This window comes from Desmodus rotundus, chromosome 3 (genome assembly GCF_022682495.2).
Source record: "Desmodus rotundus isolate HL8 chromosome 3, HLdesRot8A.1, whole genome shotgun sequence".
NCBI lineage: Eukaryota > Metazoa > Chordata > Mammalia > Chiroptera > Phyllostomidae > Desmodus > Desmodus rotundus.
In genome coordinates, this window is record NC_071389.1 from 9,916,929 (window position 1) to 9,930,473 (window position 13,545).

At 59.8% G+C, this 13,545-nt stretch overlaps 1 protein-coding gene across 14 annotated transcripts in view; it reads left to right on the forward strand.

Moving 5' to 3' along the window:
- ARHGEF10L (Rho guanine nucleotide exchange factor 10 like) overlaps positions 1 to 13,545 on the forward strand; it is a 152,708-nt gene that overhangs the window by 113,122 nt on the left and 26,041 nt on the right. For all 14 annotated transcript variants that reach the window (XM_045190581.3, XM_053920416.2, XM_071220851.1 and 11 more), the window contains 4 exons: positions 3,923 to 4,009; positions 5,577 to 5,809; positions 6,647 to 6,801; positions 12,982 to 13,130. In XM_045190581.3, the coding sequence (XP_045046516.2) occupies positions 3,923 to 4,009; positions 5,577 to 5,809; positions 6,647 to 6,801; positions 12,982 to 13,130 (624 nt within the window). The remainder of the gene's footprint in view (positions 1 to 3,922; positions 4,010 to 5,576; positions 5,810 to 6,646; positions 6,802 to 12,981; positions 13,131 to 13,545) is intronic.

Consider the following 13,545-nt stretch of genomic DNA (forward strand, 5'->3'; position numbering starts at 1 on the left):
GGGACTGCGCTGGGGCAGGGCTGGCCTGAGGTGAGAGGTTGGATGGGGGCTGAGGGGAAGGAAAGAAAGCCGGTGCCGGGGTCTTCAGCTCGTGCACCTGGAAGGTGGCGTTGGTGGTGGTGTGGTGTTCCGGGTGCCGTGGCCTGATGTAGGGGCTCAGGGAGAGAGAGCCCCAGCACCCAGTCCCCAGCACCGCGCCTGAAAACCATATCCAGTGCTCAGCAAACAGTGGCCATGGCAACCAGAGCAATAGTCCTTCAAGTTCTTCAGTCTCGACAATGTGATGGCAAGCCCTCCCACGGGGTGTCTGTGTGCGAGGCCCTGTCCCGGGTGCTACTTTGCAGGGATTTGCTCTCTAGTCCCCCAGCTGCCTGCAGACGTGGGGCTTTGAGTCCCTGAGGCTGGGAGAGGGGGTTTGGAGCAGGGCGTGCCCCGTCGCTCTGGAAGGAGATTCTTCTAGATTCCTGCTGGATGCTGCTCCTTTCCGCCTCTCACTGGGGCTTAGCTGGTGTGTGCCGTGGTGTGGGTCCCTCCACTAAACACTTCCAGGGGTGGCTGGGATGCTGCTCATTTCTGTGGACTGGGGAAGCCTGCCCTTTGTAGGGCTTCAGTCCTTACTTATTGAGGAACAAAAGGCCTGCTACGTCTTTTGAGCTCCTTCCCAGCAGGCCTTGGGGTCCGAGGAGTGGGGATTGTTCAGGCTCCACCCAGCCTGTGGCTCACCTGGCCTTAGGGCATCTGTGGGGAAAGCTGAGCAGGTGAGGTGGGAATGGTCTCCATCTCCCTTCTGCCCTGGGCCTCTTGGGACTACAGGACTTACTTAGGTGATGCCTTGACAAGTCACCCCCCTGGGGGCAGAGTCACACACAGGCCACACCTCCAGGGCAGAAGAAACCCCCACTCAGGTGTAGAGCCACCTGCTGCTTTGAAGCTGGGGGAAAAGGGCCCCAGAGACTCTTCACTCGGAGCTCTCAGGGCCGGGACGTGCAGGCTGGAAGCACCCCCAACCCCTGGCCCCGTGGAACCCCCCTGTGAGAGCCCAGGGAACCGTGGGTGAATCCTGGGGTAACGCACCTGTGGAGCTCCTGAGGGACCTACCAGAGCCTGCATGTCCCCGTTTGCTGGGCCCCAGGACACCATCACAGTGCCTGCAGCTGCCTCCCAGCCTGGACGGACGGATGGATGGACGGATGGACGGACGTGCCCTGTCATCAGCCCTGTGCTGGCGGCAGGTGCTTAGGGCCTTGGTGCTCTGGCGCCTTGTGCATTACCTCGGGAATGGTGTGAGCGTGCTGGCCACCGCTCGGCCCTCCCTCTCCCACTCCCTCCCTCCCCCCTCCTGCCACCGCTCCCCAGGCCCATAGGCTCTGCGGCTGGCCTCATGGGAGCCAGAGGCTGAGCCTGTCCCCCCAGGAGACTCAGTGCCCCAGCCGGCCCCCAGCGCCGTGATCAGCCAGCTGGGTGAGAGTGCGTATTGGGTTTCCCCTCAAGGGAACGGGGACGTGGGGGCTGAGGAAAGGAGCGTTTCTCTTTTCAGTGCGGAGGGGTGCCTGGTGCCCACGCTGGGCCCCGCCTGGGCCCTCTGACTTGAGGGATCTGGTTGGGGGCGGGGGGAGACCGTCGCTGGCAGCCACCTGCCTGGGTTCGAATCCCAGCTGTCCGACAGGAGGAATGCTGCTGCGGCCCTCGGTGTCACAGCTGTGTGTTCCGTGCGTAAACTGAGGTGGCCATAGAGCCTCCCCGACTGGGTTGTAGTGAGGGTTGAATGACGCGATCCATGTCACACCCGCCTGCTGCCTGGACCACCCTGAGTTCAAGAAGTGAATGTCCGAGGACATTCTGGTCCCCAGGAGGGAAAAGCCACTGGTGTTTGTTTTGGGGCATTTCTGGTGGCCTGACTCCTGAGGAGTTGGGAGGTTCTCATCGGGGACCCCCAGCTCCATCCAAGTGGGGGCCTGTCCCTGGAAGACAAGGGGAGGGCCCATCGCAGACCCATCTCCCTTGGGGGCTAAGGTCCAGCCAAGAGGCCTGCCTGGGGACAGGGGCTTGGGGAAGAGGCCTGCCTGCTCCGGGGCGCTTTACTGTGCAAGCACCTGAGGCATGGGAGGGTGAGCATGGGGGTGGGGTGGGGTTGGGGGGCACTGTGGCTGAAGCCCACAGAGGACCTGAAGCCAGGACTGCTGAGGAGTCAGCAGGCTAGCTGAGTGGCTTCCCGCCTGCCTGTCGCCCTCTGTGAGCGCATGGGGTCCCTGTCTCCTGACTCTGTCACAGTCGCTTGCCCGCAACAGCTGCTCCCCTCATGGTGGTGTTGTGCCCGCTGAGCGAGTCACTGCAGGTAGCATGCTAGGATGTCCCACAGAAGTCTCTGGACAGCAGTGGCTGCCGGGGCGCCCGCCTGTGCCACATGCTGTACACCGTGACCATGTGAGCTGTTTGGTGGGTTCCACCAGCCAGTGGCAGCTGAGTTGCCCCCAGAGCCTGCTCCTTTCTCCAGCCTCAGGCCGCTGCCCTCTCTACTGTGTGGACATGGATTTGGGGGAGTCCGCTCCCTGGCACGGACGGGACTCTGGGTCCAGGAGCCATTTGAGCTTTAGCCATCGTGTTGGACCTGGGCGCTGTTGACATCAGGGCCACTGGAGTTGCCATGGGAACACCAGAGCCAGGGCTGCACTTACCCCTCCCCACCTGAGGGGGCAGGTGCAGCCTGGCAGAAAGGGCTGGGCACCCAGCTGCATATGTCCAGGAAGCAGAATTATGGGGAGCAGGGGCCTGGGGTGCCCAGGAGGCCAGCAGCCAGCTGGGTGGAGGTGGGACCCCGAGGCCTCCAGCGTGGCCTGTGGGCGGAATTCAACCAGAAGAGACATGGCCCTGACTCTGCCACTGACTTACTATGTGACCTGGAGCCAGTCCTGTCCCTTGCCCCCTTTCCCCAAACTTCAAGGTTGCTGACTCCTAATTGGGGGGCTGGAGGCCGGAAGAGGTGACCTCTTTGGGCCCCCTCCCCTTGGCCGTTAGGAATTTTGTTTGAATATTCCAACAGGGCTAGTGCTGGCTGGGGCCTTCAGGACCAGCAGAGGGCAGCACCTGCCCAGCAAAGGGTCCAGTGGTGGCGGGATTCCTCAGTCGGCCCCTCCGAGCAGTGTCCCCTCTGCCTCTGTCCCCTGCCATCTGCCCAGGGTTTCCAGCAAAGCCCGTGAAAGGGCCAGGCCACCTCTTTCCCTTCCGGCCTGGTCAGAGAGACAGATGGGCAGGGTCTAGCTTAGGAAACACCCCAGAAAGCCACGTGGTGTGGATGTTGGGGAAGCAGTTGCAGAAGAGCCAGCAGCCAGTGACTCTTGGTGACACTTGTCACCAGAGCCCCTGGCCTCTGTCGGCAGGCTGCACAAGCCACCCAGCCCTCTGTCCCGGGGGCTTGCCCGCAGAGTGGCATTGGGGTCCCTCCACTGTGTTCTCGGGAGGCCCGCAGGAAGGCCGAGGAGGGAGGCGGGCACAGGCCAGGCCCTGTCACTCGACTTCCCGGTGGCCTTGGGACCACAAATGTGTCCTCATGGCCACATTTTCCCCACCTGTGAAATAAATGAGGGTAGGGTGGGTGTTAGTGGTTTTCAACCAATCTTAACTGGAAGCTGGTCAGTTTGAAAGATCCTTGGGGGTCCCAGAGTACTGTCCAGGCCCCTCCTAGTCAGAAGGTTCTAGGCGAGCAATGGTCCAATTCGAGTGCATAGAAGCTTCCCAGAGATCCTGTGAAACCCGTCACTTTCCCGGCCCCCGTTCAGGGGTTCTCATTTGGGGCCTGAATGGGGCTCAGAAACCTGCAGGTTTGACAACCCCTGACCCCTGAACCTGCAGGTGATACAGCCAGATGTTGGCCTCTTGGGCACCTCGACACGGAACCCTGCATGAATCCTTTCTGTCTCCGCAGCTTGGGGCACTGGTCCACAGTCCTGTCAGCTGTCCCCTGCTGGGCTTCTCGGCGGTCAGCACCTCCCTTCCACAGGGCTACCTCTGGGTGAGTAACCCCTGTCCCCAGCCAGGAGTTTGCCTCAGGACAGGAATGGGGAAAGTGGCACCCGGCAGGGGGGTGCTGGAGAAAGCCACCTGCCTGCCGGCCCCTGTTTTGTACGCTTTACCCGGCAAGGCCTTCCTGGGGACCCCTGCCCCAGGCTCTGTGCTTGGAGTTGGCAGCTGCAGCCTCACCAGGGACAACAGAAAATGGGGGACAGATAAGTGAGCATGACTCTTGCAAACGGCCATAGCACCACCAAGGAAATGAGTGTGCAGTGTGCCTGGGGGGCAGGGCCTGCAGCCAGGGTCGGAAGTCAGGGCTGGTTATTGCCATCTCAGAGATCCCAGCCCACCTTGCTGCCCTCAGGCTTCCTGGCAAAGCTCCACCACCCCTCTGGCCATCCCCTAACTCCCCCTGCTCATTCCGGTCTCCAGGCACTCGGCAGGAGCACTCTGGCTTATCCTTCAGAGTCCAACCCGAATGTCCCTCCTGAGAGTGATTTGTTCTTCACTGTTTCTCCAATGCCTAGCATGTGGTGTAGCCATCCATCCATCCATCCATCCATCCATCCATGTATCCATCCACCCTCCATCCATCCATCCATCCATGTATCCATCCATCCATCCATGTATCCATGTATCCATCCATCCATCCATCCATGTATCCATCCATATATCCATCCCCCATCCATCCATCCACTCACTCATCCATCCATCCATGTATCCATCCATCCATCCATGTATCCATGTATCCATCCATCCATCCATCCATGTATCCATCCATATAGCCATCCCCCATTCATCCATCCACTCCTCCATTTATCCATCTAGTCATCCATCCATCCATATGTCCTTCTTCCTTCCTTCTTACTTCATTTACCCACCCACCCATCCATTTATCCATCTATTCATTCGTCTACCCACCCATATATCCATCCCCCATCCATCCATCCATCCACTCACTCATCCATCCATCCATGTATCCATCCATATAGCCATCCCCCATTCATCCATCCACTCATCCATTTATCCATCTAGTCATCCATCCATCCATATGTCCTTCTTCCTTCCTTCTTACTTCATTTATCCACCCACCCATCCATTTATCCATCTATTCATTCGTCCACCCACCCATCCATCCACCCACCCATCCACGCATCCACTCCTCCACCCATTCAGCCAGTGTATATTAAGTACCTGCCATGTGCCAGACACTGAAGTAAAACAGTGAGCAGGCAGAGAAGGACATTTTATAGGAGCAGAGTGTATGTTCCCTATTTGTTGATTGAAATTTACTCTAAGGACAAGGAAATAGAAAGCTGATTGGGTATCTAGTCTACCTTAGCTCCTCACCTGGTTCCCTATGGGCCCTGAATCTGACTTGCTGCCGTGGACTCTGGGACAAGCGACCTTCAGTGACAGCAGGTTGCATGTGAGCAGGAGGGGCTGCTCCTGTCAGTGATTGGTGGCAAGCAGGAGTTTGGGACAGTTTGCTGGCTGGGGGGTAGGAGTGAAGCTCCGCCTCTGCCCCGCGGGCTCCTCCTGACAGCTTCTGTGGGTCTCTGCCCCAGGTCGGGGGCGGGCAGGAGGGCGCAGGAGGCCAGGTGGAGATCTTTTCCCTGAACCGGCCCTCGCCCCGCACGGTCAAGTCCTTCCCACTGGCGGCCCCTGTGCTCTGCATGGAGTACATTCCGGAGCCGGAGGAGGGGGAGAGTGGAGACAGAGACGGAGATGAGAGCCACACGGCTGCCGAACCCTCGGCAGCAGTGCACCCGACCATCTGCCTGGGGCTCCAGGATGGCAGGTGAGGGGCCAGTGGGGGAGGGCGTGGGGGCAGCCAGCGGCAGGCCTGGGTGGGCAGCGCGGGGGCTGTTTTGGTCAGCTTGTTGCCCACCAACATTCTCCACTCCTGGGTGGGAGAAGGAAGGTGGGGACCAGGGTCACCCAACGTGGGAGTCAGAGTGTCAGGAATCTGGCACTTAGCCGAGACCGCTTAGGGGCTGCTTCCCGCCCGCTGGCTCCTTCCCGGGCAGTGGGGCCACTACCATGGGGGAGTGCTGGCATCAGTGAGACCCTGTACCCACTGAGCAGTCCCCCCGATTTCCTGTGGCTTGCACACCCTGGGAACAGTGGAAAAACTGTCCCACTGCTCCGGAGGAGGATTTTCCCTCCTCTGCTTCCTGTCCCCGTGGACTCGTCTCTGCCACACGTTTCACAGACACGGGATCACACAGCGCATGGCCTTTTCTGCTGGCCTCACACGCAGCGTAGCGTGTGCCTGTGCCGCATTCCTCTCCATGGCTGTGAGGTAGGCGCCTTTGCCCCAGTTTTTGGGAGGACTGAGGCTCAGCAGACCTGGGCCGATCCGGTGGAAGGTGGCTTGGCTGGATTCACACATGGGTCAGCACCTTCATTGTGCTGCTTCTAGAGGCTCCCCCGCCCCCCTCCGAGTCCTCCACAAGACAGAGTCCAGGGAGGCACCGTCCTCACAAGGTCCCCCGCCAGAAAGTCTGAGCCTCCCAAAGGTGGAGCAGAGGCCTGGTCACACCACAGGGGGCCTGGCTGAGCAGGAGGGAGCCTCCACCCCTTCTCTCTGGAGGGCGAGGGGGGCTAAGCGAGCCGCGTGGGTCTCTCGCCACAGCATCCTGCTCTACAGCAGCGTGGACACGGGGACCCAGTGCCTGGCGACCTGCAGGAGCCCCGGCCTGCAGCCCGTGCTCTGCCTGCGGTACAGCCCCTCCCACCTGTTGGCCGGCCTGCAGGATGGGACCCTCGCCGCCTACCCTCGGACCAGCGGTGAGGATGTGGGGCCTGGGGGCGGGGGGTGGCCCTGGGCCCTGACCGGGAACCAGATTCCATACCAGAGTGGTCATGGGAGGCAGGCCAAGGAGGCAGCTCAGAGCTGGGGGGTGTTAGAGATCCCTGATCCCTATTGGGGTCCCTGCAGGAATGGGGTGCTTGCGACCCCACAGGCAGCTCAGCCCATTGGCAGGATGAGAGCAGTGGATTCTGGGCTCTGCCTTGGGGACAGCTGTCACCATATGGTGAGCGGCTTCTCCTCCTTACATCCCATCTCCTTGTCTCTAAAATGGTAGTAATGGTAGAACCCACTGCTTCTGGGTCCCGGAAGGTTAAACAACCCGGTGAGGGCAAAGCACGGGGCCTGGCACAGTGAGTGCCCAGTGGAGCCAAGCGTCTTGGTCTCTGTTATGTTATCGAGCCATTGGTGGCCCAGATGGTGACGTCTGCAAGGCAGGGCGAACAGCGTTGGAGCTGCTGTGTTCTAGAACCCCAGCAAAGGCTTAATGTTTGTGCATTATTTTAATTGTCACCGCAGCCCTGGAGAATTGTCTCCTCGCTACAACCCGACACTGAGACGGGGATGGGGGATGCGGCTTGTCCACAGCCTCACAAGTGCTGTGGTCCCTTGTCCCTTGAGGTTTGTTCAGTTCGGAGATGACAAGGGCTGGGCAGAGAGGGCAGCTGCCCTGGTGCCCCCTGTGCCCCCGGCAGAGAGCTGGTGGGTTGAAGCGCTGTGGCCGCCCGGCGCTCCCCCCCTCCCTCTCCCTCCCACGAGCTTCTAATTGCTGCGTCATCACAGCCTGTTGCAGGGTTATAAACGGATATTCGTACTGAGCTATTTTTTCGCCACTTGGCACTGTGTTGGTATTTTTAATTAGCTTTTGATAAGGCATTTATAGTTTTTAATTAAAGGGGGAAGAGGGAGGGAAAAAAATCCCTCTCACCGTCAGCGTGAGCGTGAATGCAAACATCGGCTCGCATCTTTGGAGATTAGACGAGGGCTTCCAGGGGGGCCTCCACCCCGGGTCCCCACTGCAGAGAATACTGTGAGCCACGCTGTGCCCCACCCTGGCCCCCCTGCTCCCCGGTTGGGGCTGCCTTTGGCCCTTTGCCCCCTGTTCCCTGACTCATCAGTTTGGGTGCCCAGGTTGGGAGAGGGGAGGTGAGTGTGTGTTTGCTGGGGCTGCCCTGATTCATAAAAACGCCGGTGACATTGGATTAGGGGCCTGCCCTGCTCTAGTACGACCTCCTCTTAACTAATTCCATCTGCAGCAACCCTGTCTCCGAATAAGGTCACGTGCGGAGGTACTGGGGGTTAGAACTTCGACATATGAATTTTTAGGGGACACGTTTCAGCCCACGGGGTTTTGGATGTAACCACTGGCTTTCAGTCTGGGGTTGGGCCTGGCAGTGTGTCAGAATAAGAAGTCATTGAGCACCACTGAACTCTACACCCTGGTTTTCCAGGTGGGAAGGGGCTCCCCAAAGTCTCAGGGGTGAGCAGAGACCTGAACCCAGTCTAGTTCGGGGCTAGAGCCCTCTGCAGGCGCAAGGGAGCCTTGGCTTCTCTGAGCACAGCTGGCAGCCGTCTGGCCTGGAGGGGAAGGTTGAGGTGCCATTCCCGCCTCACCAACATTTGTCCAACTGTTTATTGAGGACCTACTATGCACCGTGGATACGGTGGCCAATGAAACAGACATGACCCCGCCCTCAGAGTTTACTGAGGGAGACAGAATTGGTCAAGTGAACAAGCAGGGAGCTTATGGTTATGTCTCGTGCTGGCGGCCCTAAAGGAGGAGCAGGGTGTCAGATGAGAGCCCCACCCTTCTGGGCATGAGGTGGGCTGGTTGGCAAAGACCTCTGCAAGGAGCAGGACCCAGAGCCGAGTCCTGAAGGAGAAGGGGCCGGGCACGTGTGGAGTAGAGGTGAGTGGTGCTCTCGGCGAAGGCCTGGGGGCAGGAGAGGGCTCGTCTGGTGGCGGCAGTGGCCAGGGAGGAGACCGTCTTGCCGGACAGCAACCAGAGGGGGAAGTGGCGTGAGGCAAGGTCTAGGAGCAGATGCTGTGTCCTGTTGACCTTGGGCTTGTCATCTCAGTCCATGGAAGTAGAGGGAGGTGTTGGAAATGGCTGAGGACTGTGCGCCCTCTGGCCAGTGGGCAGGAGTGGAGGCAGGGAGACTGGCTGGGAGGCTGCGGCAGCCATGGACAGCCGGGCATGTGAGCCTGGGTCCCTCTCTCCTTTTGGTTGTCTTTGGCCAGAGAAACCTCTGGGAGAGGCCTTGCCAGGTGCTGCCTCATCCTGTGGTGTCCTGCAGATGTGGCTGGGACGGGAAGGGAGGCTCTCAGAACATAATACATTGGGTGGGGGGTGGGGGTCCTCTCCATCACCTCTCACCTGGGCTGCGTGTGGCTGGGACTGGGGTCATCAGCTGTGCCCATGACTGAGCTGTGGAACTTCCTCCAGACTCTCCAAGGCTGTGGATACCCCTGAGAAACTCCTGCTCCATTCCAGCCCCAGACAGGAGTACAGAGCTCAAGCCTGGTGCCTGCAGAACCCACCTTTGGTGCCCCCTGGTGGCCAGAGGGCCTGGGGATTGTGAATGATCCAGACCCGAATCCTGGGCTTGGAGCTGGTATAGGATGAGAGGTTACCGTCCTGCCTTGGATTGGCTGAGACCAAGACCGGATAAAACTGGCATTCCTGGCCCATGCTCTGGCTCATTGCAAGGGGGCAGGACCAGAAATATTAACCCGGGATTTGCCTGAGTTCCGGAGGACCTGTGGAACCAGCAGCTGACAAGTGACTGAGGAATCCAAGGCCACCAGGTCACTTGGAGTCCTGGACTGTCAGAGCCGGAGGGGCCTCGGAGTGCAACTTCCAGCCGACAGATGGGGAAACTGAGGCCGAGAGCGGTGTGGCTGTGGTGGTCACCCACTCACTCACTCACTCACTCACTCAGAAAATGTGTGTTCAGTGTCCGGAGGTGCCAGGCACTGAGCAGGACACAGGACCCAGAGAGGAGCCAGGCACCTCTGACCCAGTCCTGTGTTCCAGCAGAGCCCCTGGATCCCTCCTGTCTCCCCCATCTCCGAGGAGGCACAGGAGTATGACCAGGCTTGGGGGCATGTGTGGGAATGTCCCTGGTTAGCTGTTGGGGATGTGAGTCAGGGGCACCCCCTGCAGGAGGAGCCAGATGATGGAGTGGCTGAGGGGACAGGCTGGGGAGTCAGGCTGCCTGGGGTTGAGACCCAGCTGTGAGATTGGGTCTGTTGCTTCATCTCTTGTAGCCTCAGTTTTCTTACCTGTAAAATGGAGTGAGGACAGCTACACCACACAGGCTGGGTGCAACGGCCGGGTGTGATCAGCCACACAAGTGTGCAGGGTGGAGCCTGGCATGTAGCCCTGTGCCTGTGACACCCCTCCCCCCCCATCTGCATGGCTGCTACTGTCCTTGTTTCTGACCAGGCACGCTGCCCTTTGGGTTCCTCTCAGTCTCCATGACTTTCACTCTGTGTCCTGCCTTTGGGCTCTGCTGGATCTGGACCCCCGAGGGAAACTCTGGGCTTTCTCCTGGGGGGAGGAGGAGCTCCCATCTCTTGAAGGTGCCTTTGCTGAGACAGGGCCTCCCTCTCCCTTCGCCTGGCAGCGTGAGAGTGGTGACGGGCCCAGACGAATGGGCTGTCATGCAGGCGGCGGGGGTGTGCATGTATAAGAGTGTGTTCTAGAACAGATACATGTGCCCCTAAAACCTGGAGGGCAAGGAGCGGAGTGGAGGGTGGATGCCCCGGGGGGCTGCAGGGGCTTTGCCCTGTACAGAGCTCATGGTGATTATGTTTCAGCCATACAAGTGCGCAGAAATTGTGGCCTGTGAGGGCTGGGAAGAACCTTACAGGTCAGAGTCCTGTCCCCTTGGGGTGCAGACGGGAAAACCGAGTCCCAGCAAAGGGCAGCCTCTTGTTCTGGGTCCAACTGTGGGCTCTTGAGTCGGGGACCACTGCCCAGTGTCCGCTATAACACGTAGGTGTTATCACAGTTTAATCTCTCTTCTGGAGTCAGGACATCTTAGAGGTCCCTGGAGAAGCCTGGCAAGTGGAGGCATACTCAGGGGACATGTGACCCTCGGAAGTATAGCCCCTTGCTCCTACCCCAGGCAGCCAAGGCCATGCTGTTTAAGGAAAGTGCGGGCAAAGTTTGCAGGGGTTCCGGTGGCTGTCACCACTGTGACGGCCCCCACGGGGCAGAGCCCCCATTTCCTAGCTTTCAGGGTGTGGTCCCAGTATCCCCAACTGCTTCCTGGGGAGGAGGTCGTGGTCCCCACCTTAGCCATAGAGGTCACACTTCTGGTCACAAGCACTACTCATATGTGGCCACTGGGGGGCGCTCAAAGCTTTGCATTTTATGGTTCTGGCGTTCTGCTCGAGGTCAGTGTGCCTGCTTCGCGGAGGCTTGGCTGCCTTGTGGTCATTCGCCCCTTCTTGCCCCCAGGTACGGCCTTTTGGAGGCTTGTGGAACCTGAGAAGGCAGCAGCGGTTGGGGAGGATGGCTAGGGCCAGAGTCAGCTGAGTTTCAGTCCTGCTGGGCCTATCACCCCTGGGGTGGCTTTGGGCAAGTTCTCAGCTCTCTGGTCTCCGTTGTCACATTAGTCAAATGGAGTCAACACCTATTTCCACGGACTGTTGTGACAAATGACACCGAACAGTATGAGCTAATGAGCAGCAGGTCCCTCCTAGCTGTGGGGTTTGGGCTGGCTGTTGAAACCGTCTCTGTCTCTGCTTCCTTGGTTGTGAAACAGGGATAAGAATAGAAGGCACAGGCTGGGAGTTAGGAAATAATTCACGAAAACAGTGCCTGGCGTGCAGACACAGAATGGCACGTAGCGGCAGTTGTCAACCCCCTCGCTGTGTGCCCACTCTGTGCTCCATGTTCTCCTTGGTCCCTGCAGCGTCCGGCCAGGTGGAGGCGCCATGTCGCGCCCATTTTACAGATGAGGAGACTGAGGCTCAGAGAGGTGAAGTCCTGGGAAGTTCCCCTGTCCTAGTTCATGCAGAAGTCTAGAGGCCACAGCCAGGATTCTGGCCCAGCCTGATTCCCGCCTGCTCGTGTACATGGGCTGGAAAGACCTAGTTGTGTGTTTGCGGAGGCGGGAGGGGGGTCCCTGTTCCCCGGCTCTTAGGTGAGCTGGGAGTCTGCAATTTTAAGTAGGATGGAAGGATGAGAGGCAAACCTGTTTCGCGGGGGTGGGGGGGGGAGGGTAGGGAGAGAGGGAGAGCCTGGCGGTGTGGTTGTGCTGGGGAGACTGCTCTGTCCTCCAGGGGCTCTTGCTACCACACCTCAAGCAGTGGCTCTGCCATACACCCCAGTGACCCCTCCCGCCCTGCAGACAGCTGCGCCCCATCATGTCACCAGCAGCCGGCTCAGAGGGACGCTCTGTGACGGGCTGCTCTGCCCTCCTTCCAGGGCCCCAGTGGAGGGAGTGTGGGCTGGCCGGGCACTGGCACCCCCTCAGCGGGCTCCGTCCTGCCTCCCAGACCCAGCTGCTGCTGCCTGTCTTCCTGGGGTGTGCCCCCACTTCCCCCTTAACACCCCCTTTCCTACCTGGCACCCTGGCAAGACAGGACAGCCACTGGGGTTCTGTGTGACTTAAGAGAAAAACCAGTCTCATCAAACACTGACCACAGGGGAAATTTCCCGCCTGTTTTGGGGTGAGCTGAGCGTCCCCCGGGGTGGGCAGGGGAGAGCCTTGCTCAGTGCCAGGCCAGGGCCATTGGTTTGTTCCAGCTTCAGGGGTGGTGGATTGGGGACTGATTTCCTCTTGGGACTTCCTCCTTCCACACCTGGGGGCGGTGGCGTCTCCACAGGAGAAAGGTCGGAGATTTTGACAAAGATGACAGAGTGCTTTGTAATGGTGAGCAGATCTGTGAGAAGGCAGGTGTGTGTGGAATGAATGAACAGGAGGGCGAAAGAGAGGAAGAGAAGGGGGGAGTACAGCCCCCAAGGGGTGACACATCAATGAAGGCTGATAGGAATGGCCGACATCCCCCTGGGAGGAGGGAGAGGGGCCACAGAAACAGGCCAGAGGGTCTTGTGGAACCAGGTTGGGCCCGCTGCTGCAGGCCATGGTCCCTGGGGGTTGAGGAGCCCTGGGCTCTGACCTGCTTCCTCCTTCTCTCCCCAGGAGATGTGCCCTGGGACCTGGAGAACCCTCCCGTGTGCCTGACCGTGGGGCCAGGGCCCGTCCGCACCCTGCTGAGCCTGGAGGACGCCGTGTGGGCCAGCTGTGGGCCTCGGGTCACTGTCCTGGATGCCACCAGCTTGCAGACTCAGGTACTGGCCATTCCTCATGGCTGGCGGCCCCTGCCCACAGGGCCATCAGCTGGGCACACCCTTGCTGACCCTTCTTACCTTCTACCTGGCAATGCTGTCGGATCCCTGTGTCTCAGGGATCAGAGTTTGCCAGGAGGCGGACGTCCCTGCTGGGCCTGCCGTCTGCCCCCACCTGCGTCCCAGGGGCTGCCGTGATGGTCCAGGGGTCCCGATGGCACTGGGCTGTGATGTGCACCCTCAGTTGAGTCTGTTGCTGCCAGTGGAGGTGCTTGTCCTTGCACTGGTGCCCGGGACCCAGCTGTGCCGAGGGGACGGCTAGTGTGGACGCAGCCGTCCTAGAGGCTGGGCTCTTCTAAACAGTGTGCAGGTGGAGGCTGCTGGGTTCTGCCTTGGCCCCAAGCGGAGAGCCTGGCCC